Source organism: Chelonoidis abingdonii, chromosome 9 (genome assembly GCF_003597395.2).
Source record: "Chelonoidis abingdonii isolate Lonesome George chromosome 9, CheloAbing_2.0, whole genome shotgun sequence".
In the NCBI taxonomy this organism is placed as follows: Eukaryota; Metazoa; Chordata; order Testudines; family Testudinidae; genus Chelonoidis; species Chelonoidis abingdonii.
The window spans coordinates 63,719,624-63,737,820 of record NC_133777.1 but is presented as its reverse complement, the minus strand read 5'-3'; the positions used below and the strand labels follow the sequence as shown (position 1 = coordinate 63,737,820).

Genomic DNA, 18,197 nt, shown 5'->3' with positions numbered 1-18,197 from the left:
ACAAAATGATTTAATATACATATAAATTCTGGCATATGTACAATTGCTTTTTAGTGCAGTCTAGGTGCTACAGATACGGGCTCAATGTGCAACACATACACAGGAAAATTATTATAAATGTGTGTCAGAAAGAAGAAAATTGCCTTTATTAAAAATCCACAGCTATTTAATTGCTCCCTCAAACCAGAATTAGTAAGCAGCATCAAATCCCATGTTGCTTGACAAAGGAGGAATTACTTGGTATCTGGGCAGATGGAAACATATTCTTGCCCTGTTTTACTACAGCATTAAGCTGTATAATTTACTTTTGCCTGTCTTATGACTGAAGCCATGTGGAAACTACATCCCTGAATTATATATTAAAAATAATAAATCATTTATTAAATCAAGTCATAAGCTTGTGTGTCTCTTCCATGGACACAGAGGCAGTGAGTTTAAATGCATCTACCAGTGACAGCTGGTTTGGGATTTGAAACCACAGCATTATGTCATCATCCCTGTATCCCACTCCAGGGGAAAATGTCTTGCTGCAACAGTGAATGATGCTATTAGGTTTAGCCCAATGTTGCACAGGATCTAGCTGAAGGATGATGAGAAAAACAAAACTGATAAATATATAAAACCAATACATATTGAAAGTCTTGTAATGTGACTAATATAATCCATAATGCAGAAGCCAGACATCAAGAAACAATATATATGTAAAACCAGTGATGCATTTTAGCAGAAAGCACAAGTCTGGAAACATTAAAGAGAAGCTGGAACAAACGAAGGTAAAATGTGCAGTCATCCAAAACATATCATACTGGGAAACTGTCCCACTGTTGCCAGAATGCCAGCTATCCTCCCAACACTCTCCACTTTTTAACTATTGATGCTACACTTTAGGGGGGGGGAATTCTTCAGCAATGTGAAAGCTCTGCAGTATGTTTCCAGGGAGACTCCTCCCCTTTACAAATTCTTTCTGAGGAGTACTCCTGCCTTGTGAAGGTTGGATGCTATTTTAGTAAAAACATTTGCAGCCAAAAAAAAAAGTATAAAGCATGTCAGGATAAAAAGGACAATATGGAGATATGCTACAGTTGTACTGCTTGGGCTTAGAAAAATTCCAGAAAGCTTGCATACATTTCAAATATTAAACTGTTGTATGGGAGAATTTCTGGAGCAGAGAGATGTAGGAATGTTAGTGACTTCGGGTGAAAATTCATGCAAAGTGATGCACAGATGAAAGGGCAGACAGCTGTTCTCCACACTTCATGCCCCTCAGCACCTAATAAATAATAAAGCAAATAGGCAGATGGTCTACATCCCTATAACACACATTGCTCAAAATCCAATATTTAAAGTGGCAGAGTGAGGTTTTCAGTGCAGTCTATGAGATTTAGACATGTTGTCTGCCATTAAAGCTAATTGTAGATATGTGTCTAATGTCCTCTAAACTGCTTTGAAAATCTATGGTAGAGACTGAATCCATGCAGTTTCTGAACACTGCAAAGGAGAAGAGCCCTTCAGAGTGGAGAAGTTGGGTTATTGCAGTGTTTCCCAAACTTAGGATGCCGCTTGTGCAGGGAAAGCCTCTGGCGGGCCGGGCCAGTTTGTGTACCTGCCACGTCCACAGGTTCGGCCAATCACGGCTCCCACTGGCTGCGGTTTACTGCTCTAGGTCAATGGGAGCCGCTGGAAGCAGCGCGGGCTGAGGGATGTACTGGCTGCCACTTCTAGCAGCGTGTCACGGGTTGGGACTCACCACCTGGCACCTCCTGCTGGTCACTCCTGGGAATTAGCTCATTTCCAGTGGAGCGCCTCCTCCTGGTGGTGTCCCATCTGTTATTCTGCCCTCTGTCGGCGTCCCTGGACCCGCGTTGCTCCCTGCTCGGCGGCATCCTCTTCGAGGCCACTGCCCTCCGGCAGTGCCCCTCGGTCTATCTGCATCCCCTTCCGGGGATCGATCATCAGCAGTCCCACATTCCAGCCTTTATAAGCAGCCACCCGCCCTCCAAGTCTAATCCCTATTGGCAGGAATCTGGTGTGGTCTCTACAGCTTGTGGCTGGATGTACTGCAAGGAGGCGGGGGGGACCCAGGCCCGCCCTCTACTCTGGGTCCCCGCCCAGGGACCCTCTGGCATTAGCCTCGCTGTCCTCTTCCTTTTCCTCCTCCGTCTGTTTCCCTGGGCTACTTCCCCTACGGCCCCTTGCACCCGCTAGGCCCTTTCTGTCAAGGCCTGCAGCCTGGCGGCTAGGGACTAGAGCTTTCTAGCCTCCTTGAGGCTGCGCTGCGCTGTCCACGGTGCTAGTCTCCCCCCTGGAGACTGACCTTCTCCCTTTAAAGGCCTGGGACAGACTGACTGCTCCTGCTCTGGGCAGCCTTTATATACCCCTGAGCCTGGCCCTGATTGGCTGTCTGCAATCTGGGCCCTGATTGGCTCCCTATAAGCCCTTCTCTGATTGGCTCCCGGGCTGTGCAGGCTCCCTGGCCTGCCCCGGCCCACTCTCCCAAGGAGTGGGGCAATCTGCCCCACTACACAGCTCCATTGGCCTGAAGCAGTGAACCGCGGCCAGTGGGAGCCACGATTGGCCAAACCGGCTGATGCAGCAGCTAAACAGACCGGCCCGGCCCTCCAGGGGCTTTCCCTAACCAAGCTGCGTCCCAAGTTTGGGAAATGCTGGGTTATTGTATGCCAAATAGGACACATAGTTCATTATGTTTATACTTTGAAGATAAGGCTTCTATTTATTTAACAACTAGCTGATTCTGGATGTTCTACTAAGAGTTTGAAACTGATCACTAAAGGCCCAAATCCTGCGAGGTGCTGAGGGCCTCCTGAGAGATGCTGGCTGGCCTCATCTCCTGTTCAAGTTAATGGCAAAACTCCCATTGACTTTAGCAGGACAGATCAATGCCACATTGTATAAATTTTTATGCAATGCACCATTTTAACATTGGAGTATGAACAACATATCACTTTCCTTCTATAGCTTTCTTTCACTGTGCTGAGTAGAAGCATGATGGAGTTTCCCTTTGACAGCTTGTCTCTCCCATCCGGGACATGTCTCTGTAACGATGAGATAAATATATAGGTAATGCACAGGCTGAATGGCACAAAGGGAGTTCCTCTGTGTGCTGAGAGAGTCTCCTCTCCAGTGTGTTGTATGTGGGTTCTTCTCCTCTCCCCCCAGCTCATTTTAAGATGGAAGGGTATCTCTGTGTAGGTGAATCTTTTTTTTTTTTAAGGGGTGTTGAATTGTGGTTAATTTATCTGAAGCTAATCCAGAACTGTACTGTGGTGCTTTAGAACTGGTTGTGAGGCTCAGATTTCCTTCTTTCTGGTTGGGCAGGTGAAGATAGGTGCGGGTTAATCTGTCATCCCACTCTTCTATTGATGCTAAATGCATACAGAAAATCATCTAGTTTTAATAAATATTTAGTTGGAAAGCCTCCCAGAATTCCAAACAAATAGCATGGCTCCCAAAAGAGCTCCAATTCATTTAAATATGGTAATGAATTACTGCACTTCAAAATAAATCCCTAAAACTAATGAGTCCCTTTATAATCATTATGGAAAATATTTGTAATAAAGCTCTGTTTACATTATACTCCAATATTTAAGAGAAGCTGGACAAATACTTATAAGACATTAGAGGACAAATTGGACTTCATTGTGGTACTTAACACTTACCTATACTCTTTAGAGAACAGGGATTACATTTTACCTGTTGGCATAGCTTTATGGGGGTAATATTGTAGCAATTTTATTTTTTGCCATCCCAATTCAATAAAATCTGCACTAGCACGTGAACTTCTAACCCCATGTATCCCCTAAGTGCAGGTTGTGTTGTGTAAAATGCTGCCTTAATGTATCATGTCCCCTCTAGTGGCTAGTGTACAGAAAATAATAGCCTAATAGTGCAACCAGCTAATGGAGTTACTCCTTTAGCTGCAGTGAGAGAAATTTATATTGTATCTCCAGTGATGACCAAGGTGGGTCAGTTTATTTTCAGTATCCAAATTAAGGGTCTATGTCGCATGCTTTTGTACAGCATGAAAGGGAGCAAATTTGTAGAGAATCCACATAAAGTGGAATTTTGAGGCATGGTCTGTGTGATAAGAAAAGACATCTACATAGAATATTTCATCCCACCACATAGTCACTCGTGGCATCTTTGCACCAGGAATATAGATTGCCCATGAATAAAGGAGGAGTCAGGGGCCATGTTGCTCTGTGCAACAGTACCTGGAACAGAAGGCTATTATGTTTTCCCAATCTAGACAGGGCCTTGGTGGGTGGGAAATATCAGGCTGCTCCAAGTAGCATGGATAAAAGCTTGGAGACAGAGGAGGAAAGGGGACAAAGGCAGAATCAGAGACAGAGATTGGGCAGAGTTTGGGGCCCGAAAGGGAGAATAGGAGGAAACGAGGACTCGTGTGTAGGCAGATTGCCTCTTCTGTAATTCCATACATATATAAATGGGAGGGTTTGGCCGTTATTACCCAGGATGACTGGTTGGGTTTTGAACAAGTGTCCTTTTATCAGCATCCTGAGTAGCTACTGGAGTGTGAAGGGGAATAGCGAAACATGACGAGGAGGAGAGTTGAAAGCAGAGCAGTGAAAAGGAAAACACGTTTAAGTGTTCTGTGGATTTGCTGTCTCTGATGGATTTCCCTCTTAACCTGATCTGAGTAAAGCAATTAGCATGCTGTGGTTAGAGGTGATGTAGCAGTGGCACATATAGAGCTGTAACAGGCCGGACATAGAACCAAAAGCAGACCAGTTTGGTGGCTAAGAGGAAAAATAGACATGGCTTCATCTCTTCAATATTTATAGTGTTTGAGTCAGAACCACCTCCTTACTTCAACTCTGAGCCAGAGCTACTTCTTTCACACCTCCTTCCTTCAGCTCTGAATCACTGTCAGATTCTCTAGCCCCTTCCACAACTGAGTAGGAGATTATTTTGGTTGGAATTGGATGTGAACAGATGTCTCCATGCATCTCCCCTTCGCCTTGTCATTTGTTTCTCATGGGCAATTCAGAGAAGGATTCCAAATGACATGACATACCAGCTGTGGGTAGGTGGTTCACAGGTAGGCACGCACCCTCCCTATGAGCAATCGCCTGGGTGGACATACCTGGAGTTTGTAAAACTAGTTTGTCCCTTCTCTAAATATATTACTAATAATACAATTTTACTGTAACACTATATTGGAGCCAAATTGTACCTCTGAAGGAAATCCCACCAGGAGGGGAAAGAAGACACAGGAATTTCCATGTGGTTCAGCTGCAACAATTTTCTCTGGTGGAAAGTTTTGAGGACACAGCGACTGCAGACCCCAAACTCTGCATCCCCTGGGGAAATGCACCTCTGATCCCATGGGGGCACTGACTCACTGTGCTGCTCTCATGCTTCCTCTGCTACTGTTTGGGATGCTAAAGTGGGTGTTCTTTCCTTGGCCCTCCTACACAGTGCCCCTCAGAGCTCCACCACAACACAGGCCAGTGCCCATGAGACACAACCTGGCCTTTAATTGGGAGATACAAGGACACAGCTGAGTACACTGCCAAGCTTGTGCAGTACTCCTCAATATAGCTACTCCAGACACTGAGCCTGAACATGTTCCCATTGAAACCAATGGCAAAATTTCCAGTTATGTAGGTTGGATCAGGACTGATAAAATAGTGTAATGCAGAGAGCAGAAAAGTGTCCAGAAGCATATTCCTCTTTCACTCACTATTACTGCATCTGAATTGCCAGGTGAAAGCCTCCCTGACAATGTAGGATAGGTACAGGGTGATGAGCGTAACTTACATGAGGAGGTGAAGGAAGGATGAGGGCTGTGGCAGGAGTGTATAAGCAAGTGTGACGTAAGGAGGGCACCCCATGAGTATAGTTAAGTCTTATCAAACCCCTCATTACACAGTGCCAGTTGCTTTTCTTGCTACAACCTTCTGTCCCCATCAACGAACAAATTACATGTACTTATATATATACACACTCATCAACGTTTAACTTTCACCAACTGGTAGGTCACCTCTCAGTTTGGCCCTAAGCCTTCCATCCCCAAAACAGGATGTGTTGGCCAGCCAGCTCTCCTGCGCCCTGACGGCCGAATCCACTCCTTTGCACCATAAAGAGGCACCAAAGGGATGGTCTGGATCCATCCACTCTGATCTAGGAAGACATTGGGGGTCAGTCTCCCTTGACCAATCTATAGGATGGCATTGAACTCAAAGCAAAACAGGTCAAATGGTTTTTCTGCTTTTCCCAGAGACCATGTGGTGCTTGTGTGGGTTGTCCCAGAACAAAATTCCAGTAATGACTTGATCCTACATTCCTTTCCCACCCAAAGCCCCAGAGGCTTCAACTGAGAGTTCTTCAGTCTGGTGAAAGGGCCGGATCTGACTCCAGAAAGAGCCAATGGCAGCCACAGAATGAAAAGCATGTGGCCGCCGGCCCAGGACATGGCCTTGAGATTCTGAAAGGATTTGCCCCATATTATAGTGTATAGATATGGACATCTTTGGCCAAGAGAGAAATCTGAGTGACATGTAAGATCATAGAATATCCACAGGGGCTGGACCTCATCAGCTGAATTACTATAAGGAGGTTTCAGTTGTTTCAGTATTACTAGCCCCCTCTCATTGAACCACTCTTCCCTCCTTGACTCTCCAAACTCCATGTAACACCCTTTAAACTAAAAGGAGGATATTTTATTTTATTCCTCTGTTCTTGCAAATGCCATGGCTCTTCTTCAATGTCTCTTTGCTGACTTCTTCCCACTCTGCTCCCTGGATCTGTTGTTATAAGTGCCAGCCCTTCAAATAGCTTCTCTATTGATGCATTAATTTGGTTTCTCTGATTCTTGAAAGCCCAGTGTTTTGCACCCTGTCATCCGTTTTTTGTTTGTCGGGAAAGGACCATTTGCCTACCCATTTGTTGTTATTTAACAGCTCCGCGTTAGGACTGCCTTCTGGAGTCTGTGTCTCTGTAGGCACATCTGAGCACTGAAACCATAAATGTGGGATTAGGACCAGGATGTTGGGGGGAGGGTGCCATTTATCTGAATTTCCCAAATTAAGTTCCTCCAGGCTGGGTTTACATGACCCCTGTCCCACTCCAGGACCCTTCGCAAGCTGCATGTTGTCAGAATGTTATTTAATGGGCTGCACAGGCAGCATGAGCAGCCCCAGAGCAGGAGGGGGTTAGATAGGAGCAGAAATTGTGTCATATGGCTCTTGAGAGATTTCCCATCTTGCTAACCCCAGAGTGATGTTGTTAAAATCCTCTGGAGCAGTGGTTCTCAACCTGCGGCCCAATCAGCACACAGCTGTGGCCTATGTGACATCCTCAGGACCATGCAGGCAGTATATATATTGTGTGGAGGTTGCCCACACAACACAGAGAGAGTTGCATATGCAGCCCACAATGGTAAATAGGTTGAGAACCACTGCTCTGGAGGGAGCTGCATCTAGCTATCTTGAGCCGCATGAAGGGATTAGCCTGATGCCCAGCCTTTGTGAGAGGGGGTTAAACAGGAACAAGAAAGGAAATCCTGACACTGCTTCCCCCTCAAACAAACAAACTCTTCATTGTGATATCTCCCTCATCAGGGCTGGACTTACCATGAGGCAAACTGAGGCAGCCGCCTCAGGTGCCAGACTATGTGTGGGCACCACTAGGACCCAGAGTGTAGAAAATTGTATCTGCTGCTGGTGCATATATATTCTCTCTGCTCTAGGTCAGGGGTCGGCAACCTTTCAGAAGTGCTGTGCCGAGTCTTCATTTATTCACTCTAATTTAAGGTTTCGTGTGCCAGTAATATATTTTAATGTTTTTAGAAGGTCTCTTTCTATAAGTCTATAATATATAACTAAACTATTGTTGTATGTAAAGTAAATAAGGTTTTTAAAATGTTTAAGAAACTTCATTTAAAATTAAATTAAAATGCAGAGCCCCCTGGACTGGTGGCCAGGACCCAGGCAGTGTGAATGCCACTGAAAATCAGCTCACGTGCCGGCTTCGGCACCCGTGCCATAGGTTGCCTACCCCTGCTCTAGATGCACAGAGATGGGGGAGTGCTCTGCTGAAGGAAGGAAGGCACAAGAGCATAACAGACAGGCAGGAAAAAAGGTGAGAGGGAATAACAGAAAGCATCAGGCGCTGCAGGGAGAGAGAGGAGAAGGAGCCTCTTATGTACCTCTCTAGCACCCTCAGGAGTCTGGACTGAGTAACACCAGCTTCTCAGGGAGCTTCCTGTTTCCTGCTGCTTCCCTGAACCGGCTTGAGGAGAACAGGCAGTCAACTGAAGTAGTAGGAGCCAGTTTGGTCCTTAAGATGCCGACATCTTCCCTCACTCAGGCCCTGCTACCAGCCTGCTTATTTGTCCCCTTGGATTGAGTGTTGAGAGCCACTATAGCTGGCACAGAACAGCAGTCTGATCTTTCTCCTGTCTGCGGGCAAGAGTGAATCATCCATCAGCAAAACCAGTGGTGCCTCCTTTCCATGACTGCAACCCACCTCTAGTTCAGTGCTGGAGGCCTATCTCTAGCTACTAGTAGTTCATATAACCCCTTTTTGATGGGATGAGACCTATGTGAAGCTGATTAAGGGCCAAACTCTGCATTCAGTTTGTTGAATCTTACACCTCTCTGCCTCACTTTCCCATTTGTAAAATGGGATAGTAATACTAATTATTGTTATAAACCACTTTGAAATTGTTGGGTAAGAGCCAGTTAGTGTGGTGAGAGCCAATTATTACTACTAAAATGGCTATGGGCTTGTTAGTGGGCAATGAGTAATCTGCCCATGCCAATGTTTAGCTGAATAAATAATGAACTCCAAAGCTGATACTTCTCCCCCTGTGTACACAGATCTATCTTTTCATGATGGTTTCTGGGGGTTTGTAACATTTCCTGGAAAGACATAATTTCTTTGCATAATCAACCTGTGCCTAGGAGACACTTTCACATTCTAACATTGTTCACTTGTCAACTTAATTTGAAAGTTGACGGACGACAAAAATATATGGTATTAAACAACACTTCTGCAAAAAGACTTGTTCTGTTGTGTTGTTCTTATGCAGCATAGAAGTGCTGGGTTTTTAAACAGAATGTGATCATGGCGCCCGATAGCAATCTTAACTACAGGTAAAGAAATCAGTTTAACATACTGTAGCAAGCTTCAGCATAAGAGTTTGTGCTGATAGTTGCCAGTACGTTGATGTAGAGTAAGCTAGTGGCAGAGCTGGGAGTAGAAACCAAATCTGCTTGATGTCTGGTTTCTGGCTCTAACCATTAGACAACAATGCCTTCATGGTAGGTAATAACATTCTCAAAACCTATTGCCCTTGGGATAGCTGTTTTACTAACCTGTGTCACATCCATTTGCTTCTTAGCTCTTGTTTTGTTGCCTTGATTAGTATCATTACAAAGAGGTGGCCAAGCTGACAAAAAGTCAACACCTTTATGAATTCTTACTCTGTAACAAATAGGTTGCTAGGGTAACCAGACTAGAAAAGTCATCAGATCTTGTTAGACCACCAAATAGGACATTCAGTTGCTTAGCTACTGGCCCTGCACATGTCATTTCTGAAGATGACTCATGCCATTAATGTAACTCAAAGCAAACATTATTCAACCGTGGTCCATCCACATCTGATGGAAACACAAGTAGTTTGAAAAAATGAAAACTGTTGGGGGGGAGAGGAAATTAATTCTGAAAAAAAGGAAGCAACCAATCCTGTTTAATAAGAATCTGGCCTCTTGGGTAATCATATCACTGTTGTGTGTGAGAACGTGTCATTGCAATCCCCATTAATGGCTTGCACATCTAACGCCCAATATATGAAACTGAAAATACATTAGCTTGCTAAATGCTTATATTAATGTTAACATGCCATGCAGCTAATTAGGCAGCTTCAACATTTTGCCTGTAAAAAGCACTCCCTATTGAAAGGGCTTCTATAAGAAATTGTCCACATCTACTTGTGAGGACTAGAGTTTTATACATCAATTTTTGAAGATGAAACTTTTTTCCATCATCATATTTTGTTCTGTGTTGATTTCAGTGACAAACCCCAATTCATTAGTGGTAAACAATGCTAATTTTTATATATATACACATACACACACTTGCATTGCTGGTGAACAATAGACATTATTGTCTTGTGCACAGAGTACTCAACAAGACGATAATGTGTATTGTTTACCAGCAATAAATTGAGTTGAAATTGGACTGCACTGATAATATAGAAAAATACATGTTAGGCATGTGGCTGGGAATTGCATAAGCAGTGAAGTGACTGAGGAGCACAAATCCCGTTGGGTTTTGTGCTCCTAAAGCATTTTTGTGCTTATGTAGACCCCACTGTCTGAAAATTTCAAAAAGAAGTGATTTTTTAAAAAGTTTGTAACTAAAAATCTTTTTGAATTTTCTTCTCATTCATATTTGGTAACATAGAAATATACATCTACAGATTTATAAAGGGGTTTGAAGATCAGCCTTTAGTGGAACCCTAACCGTAACTTTAACTGTGGAGAACTCTTGATCTCTCCATAATATAGGGATCATTTCACCTGCCACTAAAATGCTGTCACTTCTGGGGTGGAGCATGGAAGGCTCTAAACAATCATTCCACATAAGCATATGTTTAACTTTAAGCAGCTGAATAGACCATTGATTTCAAATGTCTACTCACTTGCTTAAAGTTAAGCATATGCTTAAATGGCTTACTGGATTAGGGCCTAAAAAAAGTGGCAATACTTCACAACAGCATAAAACAGAATGTGAATTAGAATAATTTATCCAACTGAAACTGCAAGAGAAATGTATAGAGCAAATCTACTTGCATGGTTAAAATAGATCCAGAATTTAATGAACATAAGCACAAGGACCTCAATTTTACATCCCATCCAAAAGATCCTACCTCCTGCAGCACAGTAGTCCCCAAAACCATGGTACACCTACATCTTGAATACTGTGTGCAGATGTGGATGCTCCATCTCAAAAAAAATGTATTGGAATTGGAAAAGGTTCGGAAAAGGTTCAGAAAAGGGCAACAAAAATGATTAGGCGTATGGAACAGACTCCATATGAGGAGAGGTTAATAAGACTGGGACTTTTCAGCTTGGATAAGAGATGGCTAAGGAGAGAGATGATTGAGGTCTATAAAATCATGACTGGTGCAGAGAAAGTAGATAAGGAAGTGTTGTTTACTGCTTCTCAGAACACAAGAACTGGGGTCACCAAATGAAATTAATAGCAGGTTTAAAACAAATAAAAAGAAGTATTTCTTCACACAACACACAGTCACCCTTTGGAGCTCTTTGCCAGAGGACGTTGTGAAGGCCAAGACCATAACAAGGTTCAAAAAAGAACTAGATAAATTCATGGAGGATAGGTCCATCAATCGCTATTAGCCACGATGGGCAGGAATGGTGTCCCTAGCCTCTGTTTGTCAGAAGCTGGGAATGAGCGACGGGATGGATCACTTGATGATTACCTGTTCTGTTCATTCCCTCTGGGGCACCTGGCCGCTGTCAGAAGACAGACTACTGGGCTAGATGGGCCTTTGGTCTGACCCAGTAGGGCCGTTCTTATCTTCTTAAGTATAGATTTCTGGATTGATGTTCAATTGTACTTTTAAAAGGTTGCTGAAAGAACAAGCAAGTTCTAGACTAATGCCACAGTATAAACAAGAAAGCATAACTAATTACATGATATTCTACATTTGCATGTGTGTAATTAAACACAATGTCTAAAGGTTTTGTTTTCCTTGTACTAGTATGCACTGATCGTATCTGAGTTGTTAATGTTTTTCCTTCTATGAGCCAAATTCTGCTTTGACTTTTGTAGGATACAAGAGTTAGCCCTAAAGGTTTTTAAAGTACTAGAAAGCATTGTTCTACAGTCTCCTAGGGCTGTGTAAAGTCACCATAGTCTGCTAAGTTGTTAATAAATGTTTGTTTTCTGAGGCACTTGTACAAATGCTGTTTTAATCTAGTCAACTTTCTAAAAGTTGATTCCACTTTAAATATCACATAAAACCTTTTTACTGGACTAATTTCCCACCGACTATAAAAGCACTTGTCAGAGAAACTGTTCAGGGGAATATTCTCCTTCCAGGAAAAAGAAACATTCTGCTTGCAGCTTTGATTGAGATAATGTTTGTAATTGCACACATCCATTCCTTACACCAATAGCAGTTGGTAGGCACAATGTCGTCTTTATGTTTTGTCAGCTCATTCACTGAATTAAAATGGAAGAAGAAGAGTCTGGATGATTTAAATACTCTAATTTGAATAGATCTACACTCTCATGCTGTCTTTTATGCATATTGGTATTATTTGGTGCTCAAATTATCATGCTGTAGCATATTTTCTAACTCAAAAATATTCAACATTCTCTGTAGCCAAATAGCTATTCTGTTACTTGGTAATCAGTTGCCTTTATATTATATCTTCAGTAACAAGAATTATTAATTCCTTGCTTAACCCTTTTGTTTTCTACAGGGAATTTAACCATGTTCTTGTACAGGTGGGTAATCTGGGCACTATCATTTTCAGAATGAGAGTAGCTAGGTTTTTTTCATTTTCCAGAAAACTTGGATGCAATGATAGCTCTGCAGACAAAGAGTAAACTTGAAAGCCCCCTGACCAGCACCAACAACAAGCTACTAGCAGGTATTTACTCTATTCCTCTATCTCCTTGCAATCACTATTTAATAACACATTGTTGTTCAACCTATTTAGTTATATGTAAACTAATTTTACTAGATGTCTGACTGGTAATTTAAGGCTCTGAGCCTGCAAAGTGCAGGACTGTAACTATCGTGTCTGCTGGAAGGGAGGGAGGAGTTGTCACATAATTGCCAAAACCTCCAAATCTTTATTCACGAGTGTCCTTATTCCACCGGTGACGAGCCTTACTTCAGTGAGTATTACCCATATGCAAGGACAACCCTTGTGTAATGCTTTGGGGGACCTGGCCCTAGACTTCGATGGGTTTGATTTCTTTGTACTCACTGCAATACAAGAAAAAAATAAAGACAGGCCCCATTCTGCGGATTGCGTGGCCTGATCTAAAGCCCATTGAAGTCAATGGAGAAATTCCCATAATCTTACATGAACTTTGAAACCAGCCCTTAGGGAATTTGTATTATGATATCTTAATTGACTGACTTGAAGTAGTGTTTGCAAGAGAAAAGGTAGGCATTTTCAGTGATCAAGGCAGGAGATGACTTTTAGAGATGCACCATTTTCAGGCTTCTATGAGTTTCTTTCTGAATCAATAGTCAAAGTCTTTGAACTTCCCAAAAGAACATTCTAATGTTTAGCAATGAATGACATGATTTCAAAACACTTATGGTATGTATGGTACAAAAGTAAAGGAATGTTCTGATTGCAGCTTCTTTAGATAAGAGCAATGAAGAGGCAGACAGTACAAAGGAAGAAGCAGCTAAAATGGAAAAACAATATGAAACACTGAAGGATTCCACAAAAGTGGAAGAACAAAATACAGCAGGAAACAATGAAGAACCAAAAGGTACTCTTGCTATTAGCCTGTGCACCGTATGACTGGATTTTTTTCCTGGTCAGACTAGCAGTGAATTATATACACAGCAGAATGGCACAGGTATGTGGATACAGCATAATACCACCATTGGAATAATTTTGAAATGAAACAAGCCCATTGGTCCTGTGTTTTGCACTCTGTGTGGGCATGGGACCAATTCCTATTCAACTCTTGAGTCTGAACTCTCATTTTCTGAGCTGACATGCTTGTCACGTGCATGGTGTTTTGATGAACAATCAGAATTTTCCATTGAACGCAGACATTTTTAATAAATATTTTCATTTAATCAAAAAACAATTTCCCATTGATGGAAAATTTTCAACAGGCCCTAATATTAATACAATTCCGTTAATGTATATGTGACCTACTCTTCTGAAATGCACCCAACACTGCTGGGCGGCAGACCTTCATGAATTTCAGCTCAAGCTAGTGAATTCCCTAGCTCTCTGCTGCACTGTGAAGTTCTCTTTCTTTATATATTCTTTGACCCCTAAACTGATTGGAATGGCTCAGGCCTTTCAGATAAGCTGGCACTGAGTAATGACAATTCTAATTTAGCACTTTGGCTTAAATCCAGCAGTCTGTATTCCCTGCCACCAATCCTTTAAACAGCCTGGAATGATTATTAGTATCCTTAAACTACTCTAGTGACTGAAATGGAATATCAGCAGCCTCTTTATACAAGAGCATAATTCTGGGTAAGGTAGATGAGATACACGTACACACTGAGGGAAGAAGAGATCCCTTAAATGTGAATGCAGTATAGTCACATCTATATTATCATTTAGTACTTGTTTAAGCACTAGACATGCTTGGCTCCATGGAAAGCAGAGGAAGACAGTCTCTCTGCCCTGAGAAGTTTCTCAGTCCCAATTCTTTGTTTAAAATGTATTTTAAAGAGCATGGATAGTGGAGCCATGTACAGTGGAGTCCATAGAAATTACATTGTTGAGTCCAATGAGAGAGCAGGATTGGGCTTTGGTCTGTTTTGAATCCCAAAAGTGCTCAGAAGAGAACCAGAAATGCGTATTTTTAAATTATGAAAATAAGACACTATGTGTTTAAAATAGTATTTTTTCTTTTCTAAGATTTTTAACCCTTTGCAATTTAAGGTTTTTAGGAAGGAACGAAAGAAATTCATACTGAAGTGATTAACAGCCTCCTTAAAGAGGCTTGCTTGCTGACATCTGTAAGGTCAAACTATCATTAATTTAGTCCATTATCTGCAAAAAAGTATCAATTAATTTATTAAATTGGTTAATGACCATTTTATGAATGATTCTTAACATGCTTCTTTAGCAATCCCAATGGCTGGGTGAAGATAACTCATTAATGTAGTTGTGATTGCAGTGTGTATGCAGCTAGTATGTTATCTAGTAAATATGAACCTACCTCAAAGGATGCCACTAGCAACAGTACTATTTTCTCATTTTGTCTCCTAAAATATATTTTATTTTGTTTCATACTATTCCTAAACCTCTGTACATAGGCCTTGATTCAGAAAGGTACTTAAGCATGTGCCTAATTTTAAATACAAAGATCTATGTGCCTAACTGAATTGTGGCCATAATCCTTTATTACAGAATCTATAGACTACATCAGAAATCAGATCAAATGCATTTTAATACACTAATGCAGTGGGATATTACTTCTTTGCATCTGTGGCATTTTAGTGACCTAAGATCATTGGTGCATTCAATATTCTGCATTGGTGCATATTGATTTCTCCAATCTGTTTTATGAGAAGCTGATATTGAAAGGCAGTGAGTTGTCTGTTCTACGGAATGAAGCAATTTGGACGGCCCACTGTTAGATAGCAAGGGTGCTTTTAACAACCATTGTCCGCATAAGCATTTGCCTTTTCAAAGTTATGCAGAACTTTGTTTTGCAGCAAATGAGTAGCTCAAAGAGGAAACAGAGCATTGATAAAGGTTATCATTTCAGCTGCCTCAACGCAGCATTTAATGTTGCATACAATGACAGGTTAGCCTGACCATAAGCTACTCTTTCCACAGAAATCCATAGTAAATGGAAAAAACCCAATTCAGCTGGCATACCACACAGAAAACAGCATGTCTCGCCAGTGTGTATTTCTGACATGGAATGGCCCAACATCCAAAGACAAGCACAAATGTACTTTTAGCTAAATCTCTTGTGTCAAGGCATTTCCATAGTGCCCATCACTATCATGTTTCAACACCTCCCAAGTACTTAAATAGAACAGCAAGAATTTCTCTGCATGCATTTCTTCCCTCACAGCTTGTAGGAAAAATACTTTGATTCCTTCATAGGATTTTTTGGGTGGTGGTGGTTTGTGTGTGTGTATGTGTGACTTATTGAGGGAAAGCTAAGTTTTGCATATGTTCTGCATTTAACTGTGAGAGTGGCAATCTCCAGGGTCATTTGTATCTGTTGCTGAGGTGAGAGTTCTATAGTCTAGTTACATCTCCCATGGATGGTCTGTCTTTTACACTCACAAGCCTCCTCAATGGTCAACAGTGTCATTGTTCCAGTAGAAGGTAGCTGTCATGGGAGGCTGTGGTTGCAGAGGCGGGTGATTTGTTAGGTAACTGAGGTCAGTCTTATGGAGGACTTGGAATATCAGAGCAGAATCATTTAAATGGATTCTATGTTCACTGATGAACCAGTACAGAGGGTGATGAACCAGGATGATACGTTCATGGCAACCTGCTTGCCAAGCTAGCAGCTGCTGTAATTTGTATCAGTTGGAGCTTTTTCAGCATATGTGGTTTCATTGCTAGAAATAATGAGTTGCAATACTCAACCCTAGAGGTCACAGTTCATGAGTCACCATGCGTAGGCTGGCACCCAAGATGAGGTGCACTCTTATAGCCAGAGAGAAGTGGGTATTTTTGCAGCTGTGGCTATTTGAACATCCAGTAGCAGTGAGAAGTCCACAACTGCAGAATGGAACTTAACAATCTGAGGCAGGGTACCCTAGCTAGTGGTGGGATGTCTATGGAGGATGTATACAGTTTGGGCCAAATTTTGCTCTCAGACCTTCACAACCACATTCAACTTAATGGACCTGCACAGGTATAAATTAAATCGGAATTTGACCCTTTGTCTCTTCCTCTAACATGCTTTGCTGTTTCATAGACTGACTTCCTTCCACGCTAATTCTGCACTCCTAGCTCAAAGGTTTCAGCATATTTACTATTGTATCCACTTATTGATGGGATCAGACATGCACAGTAGGCAGTAACAGCCTTCCACAAGCTAATCGCACTAATCTTTTCCAGACAAATGTGAGCATGTTACATCAATAAGCTCTAGCCAAGTTAAGAATTCAGAATCCATTATCTCTAACATTCCCTTCAGGGCCTTGTTAGGTAATCCTTGAACTAATTTTGACTTGTGTGCTCTTGGGGCTAAAAATAGACACTATTTAAAAATTCAAAATATAAAGGCTCTAACATGATTATATAGTTTTCATGCTTTTCTTTTCTCAGCTAATACAGTGCCTTTGTTTCAGGTTGTAGGTTTTTTCTTATGCCTTTTGGAACATCACAATCTTACATTTGATAGCATTGAGACCAGTCAGTAGAAGAGGTTTCTGATGTTTTTAGTATGTGAGCTGATGCACAAAGCTTTCAGTCTTATTAAAACCATACCCCAGTGTCTTAACACTTTAATCTTTGTTTAACAGCTGTTGTGTTCTAAACACCACAGACTGACCCCAGTCCATGCATGCAATAGCTGTGGAAATCAACGGAGTTACACACACAAATCAAAGTGAGAAAATGGCCATAAATTCATATCAGAGCTGACTCATCCCTCACAGACAGGATCTGCTAGCCGTGCATGGGAATTTTTCCCTAATAAAGATGACAGGGCTGGTCCCTTAAATGGAAACTAAGAATAGTTTTAATCTGCCTTCACTGTAACCAAGTTTTCTCAGTTAAACAAGCTGTATAAATCATTGATGAATGGTGTTTGATTTGTCTCTCTTCTGTTCCTCAAGGGAAGGCTGAGGCGTATTTGGAAGCCATCAGGAAGAATATAGAATGGCTGAAGAAGCACAACAAGCAGGGAAATAAAGAAGGTATGAAATGAATAATCTTGCACATGTGGGGTGGATGCTATTCAGATTACAATTTGTTTTATAAATTACGTCGTATAAATTAGCCTGATGAGCTGAGCTGAACTGTAGAAATATAAAGTGTGAGACTATGGACATGTCTGGATCACAGCCTCATAATTAGTGATGCTAGGATCACTGTCAAGTAGTCTAGGCCCAAATGTAGGCCATGTGTACAAATTATAGAAATAGTCTGTTATAAAGCTCCATGATCTTATGGAAATATATTTAAATATTGCACTGAACTACTAGAAAATATAAAAACTAGCCTGTCCAGACTGGCCCTGAATAAAAAATTGATGTTGACTAACTTGGTGGAAAAAGACGGTTACTCACCTTTGTAACTGTTGTTCTTCGAGATGTGTTGCTCATATTCATTCCAAGTAGGTGTGCGCGCGCCACGTGCACGTTCGTCGGAAGAATTTTCCCCTAGCAACACCCGGCGGGTCGGCAGGCGCCCCCTGGCGTGGCGCCTTTGCGGCACCGTATATATGCCCCTGCCGACCCGGCCGCTCCTCAGTTCCTTCTT

General features: G+C 41.9%; 1 protein-coding gene across 3 annotated transcripts in view; it reads left to right on the top strand.

Annotated features, from left to right (window-relative positions):
* SCG3 (secretogranin III) overlaps positions 1 to 18,197 on the top strand; it is a 57,120-nt gene that overhangs the window by 22,678 nt on the left and 16,245 nt on the right. For all 3 annotated transcript variants that reach the window (XM_075069638.1, XM_032778636.2, XM_075069637.1), the window contains 3 exons: positions 12,591 to 12,674; positions 13,408 to 13,536; positions 17,552 to 17,632. In XM_075069638.1, the coding sequence (XP_074925739.1) occupies positions 12,591 to 12,674; positions 13,408 to 13,536; positions 17,552 to 17,632 (294 nt within the window). The remainder of the gene's footprint in view (positions 1 to 12,590; positions 12,675 to 13,407; positions 13,537 to 17,551; positions 17,633 to 18,197) is intronic.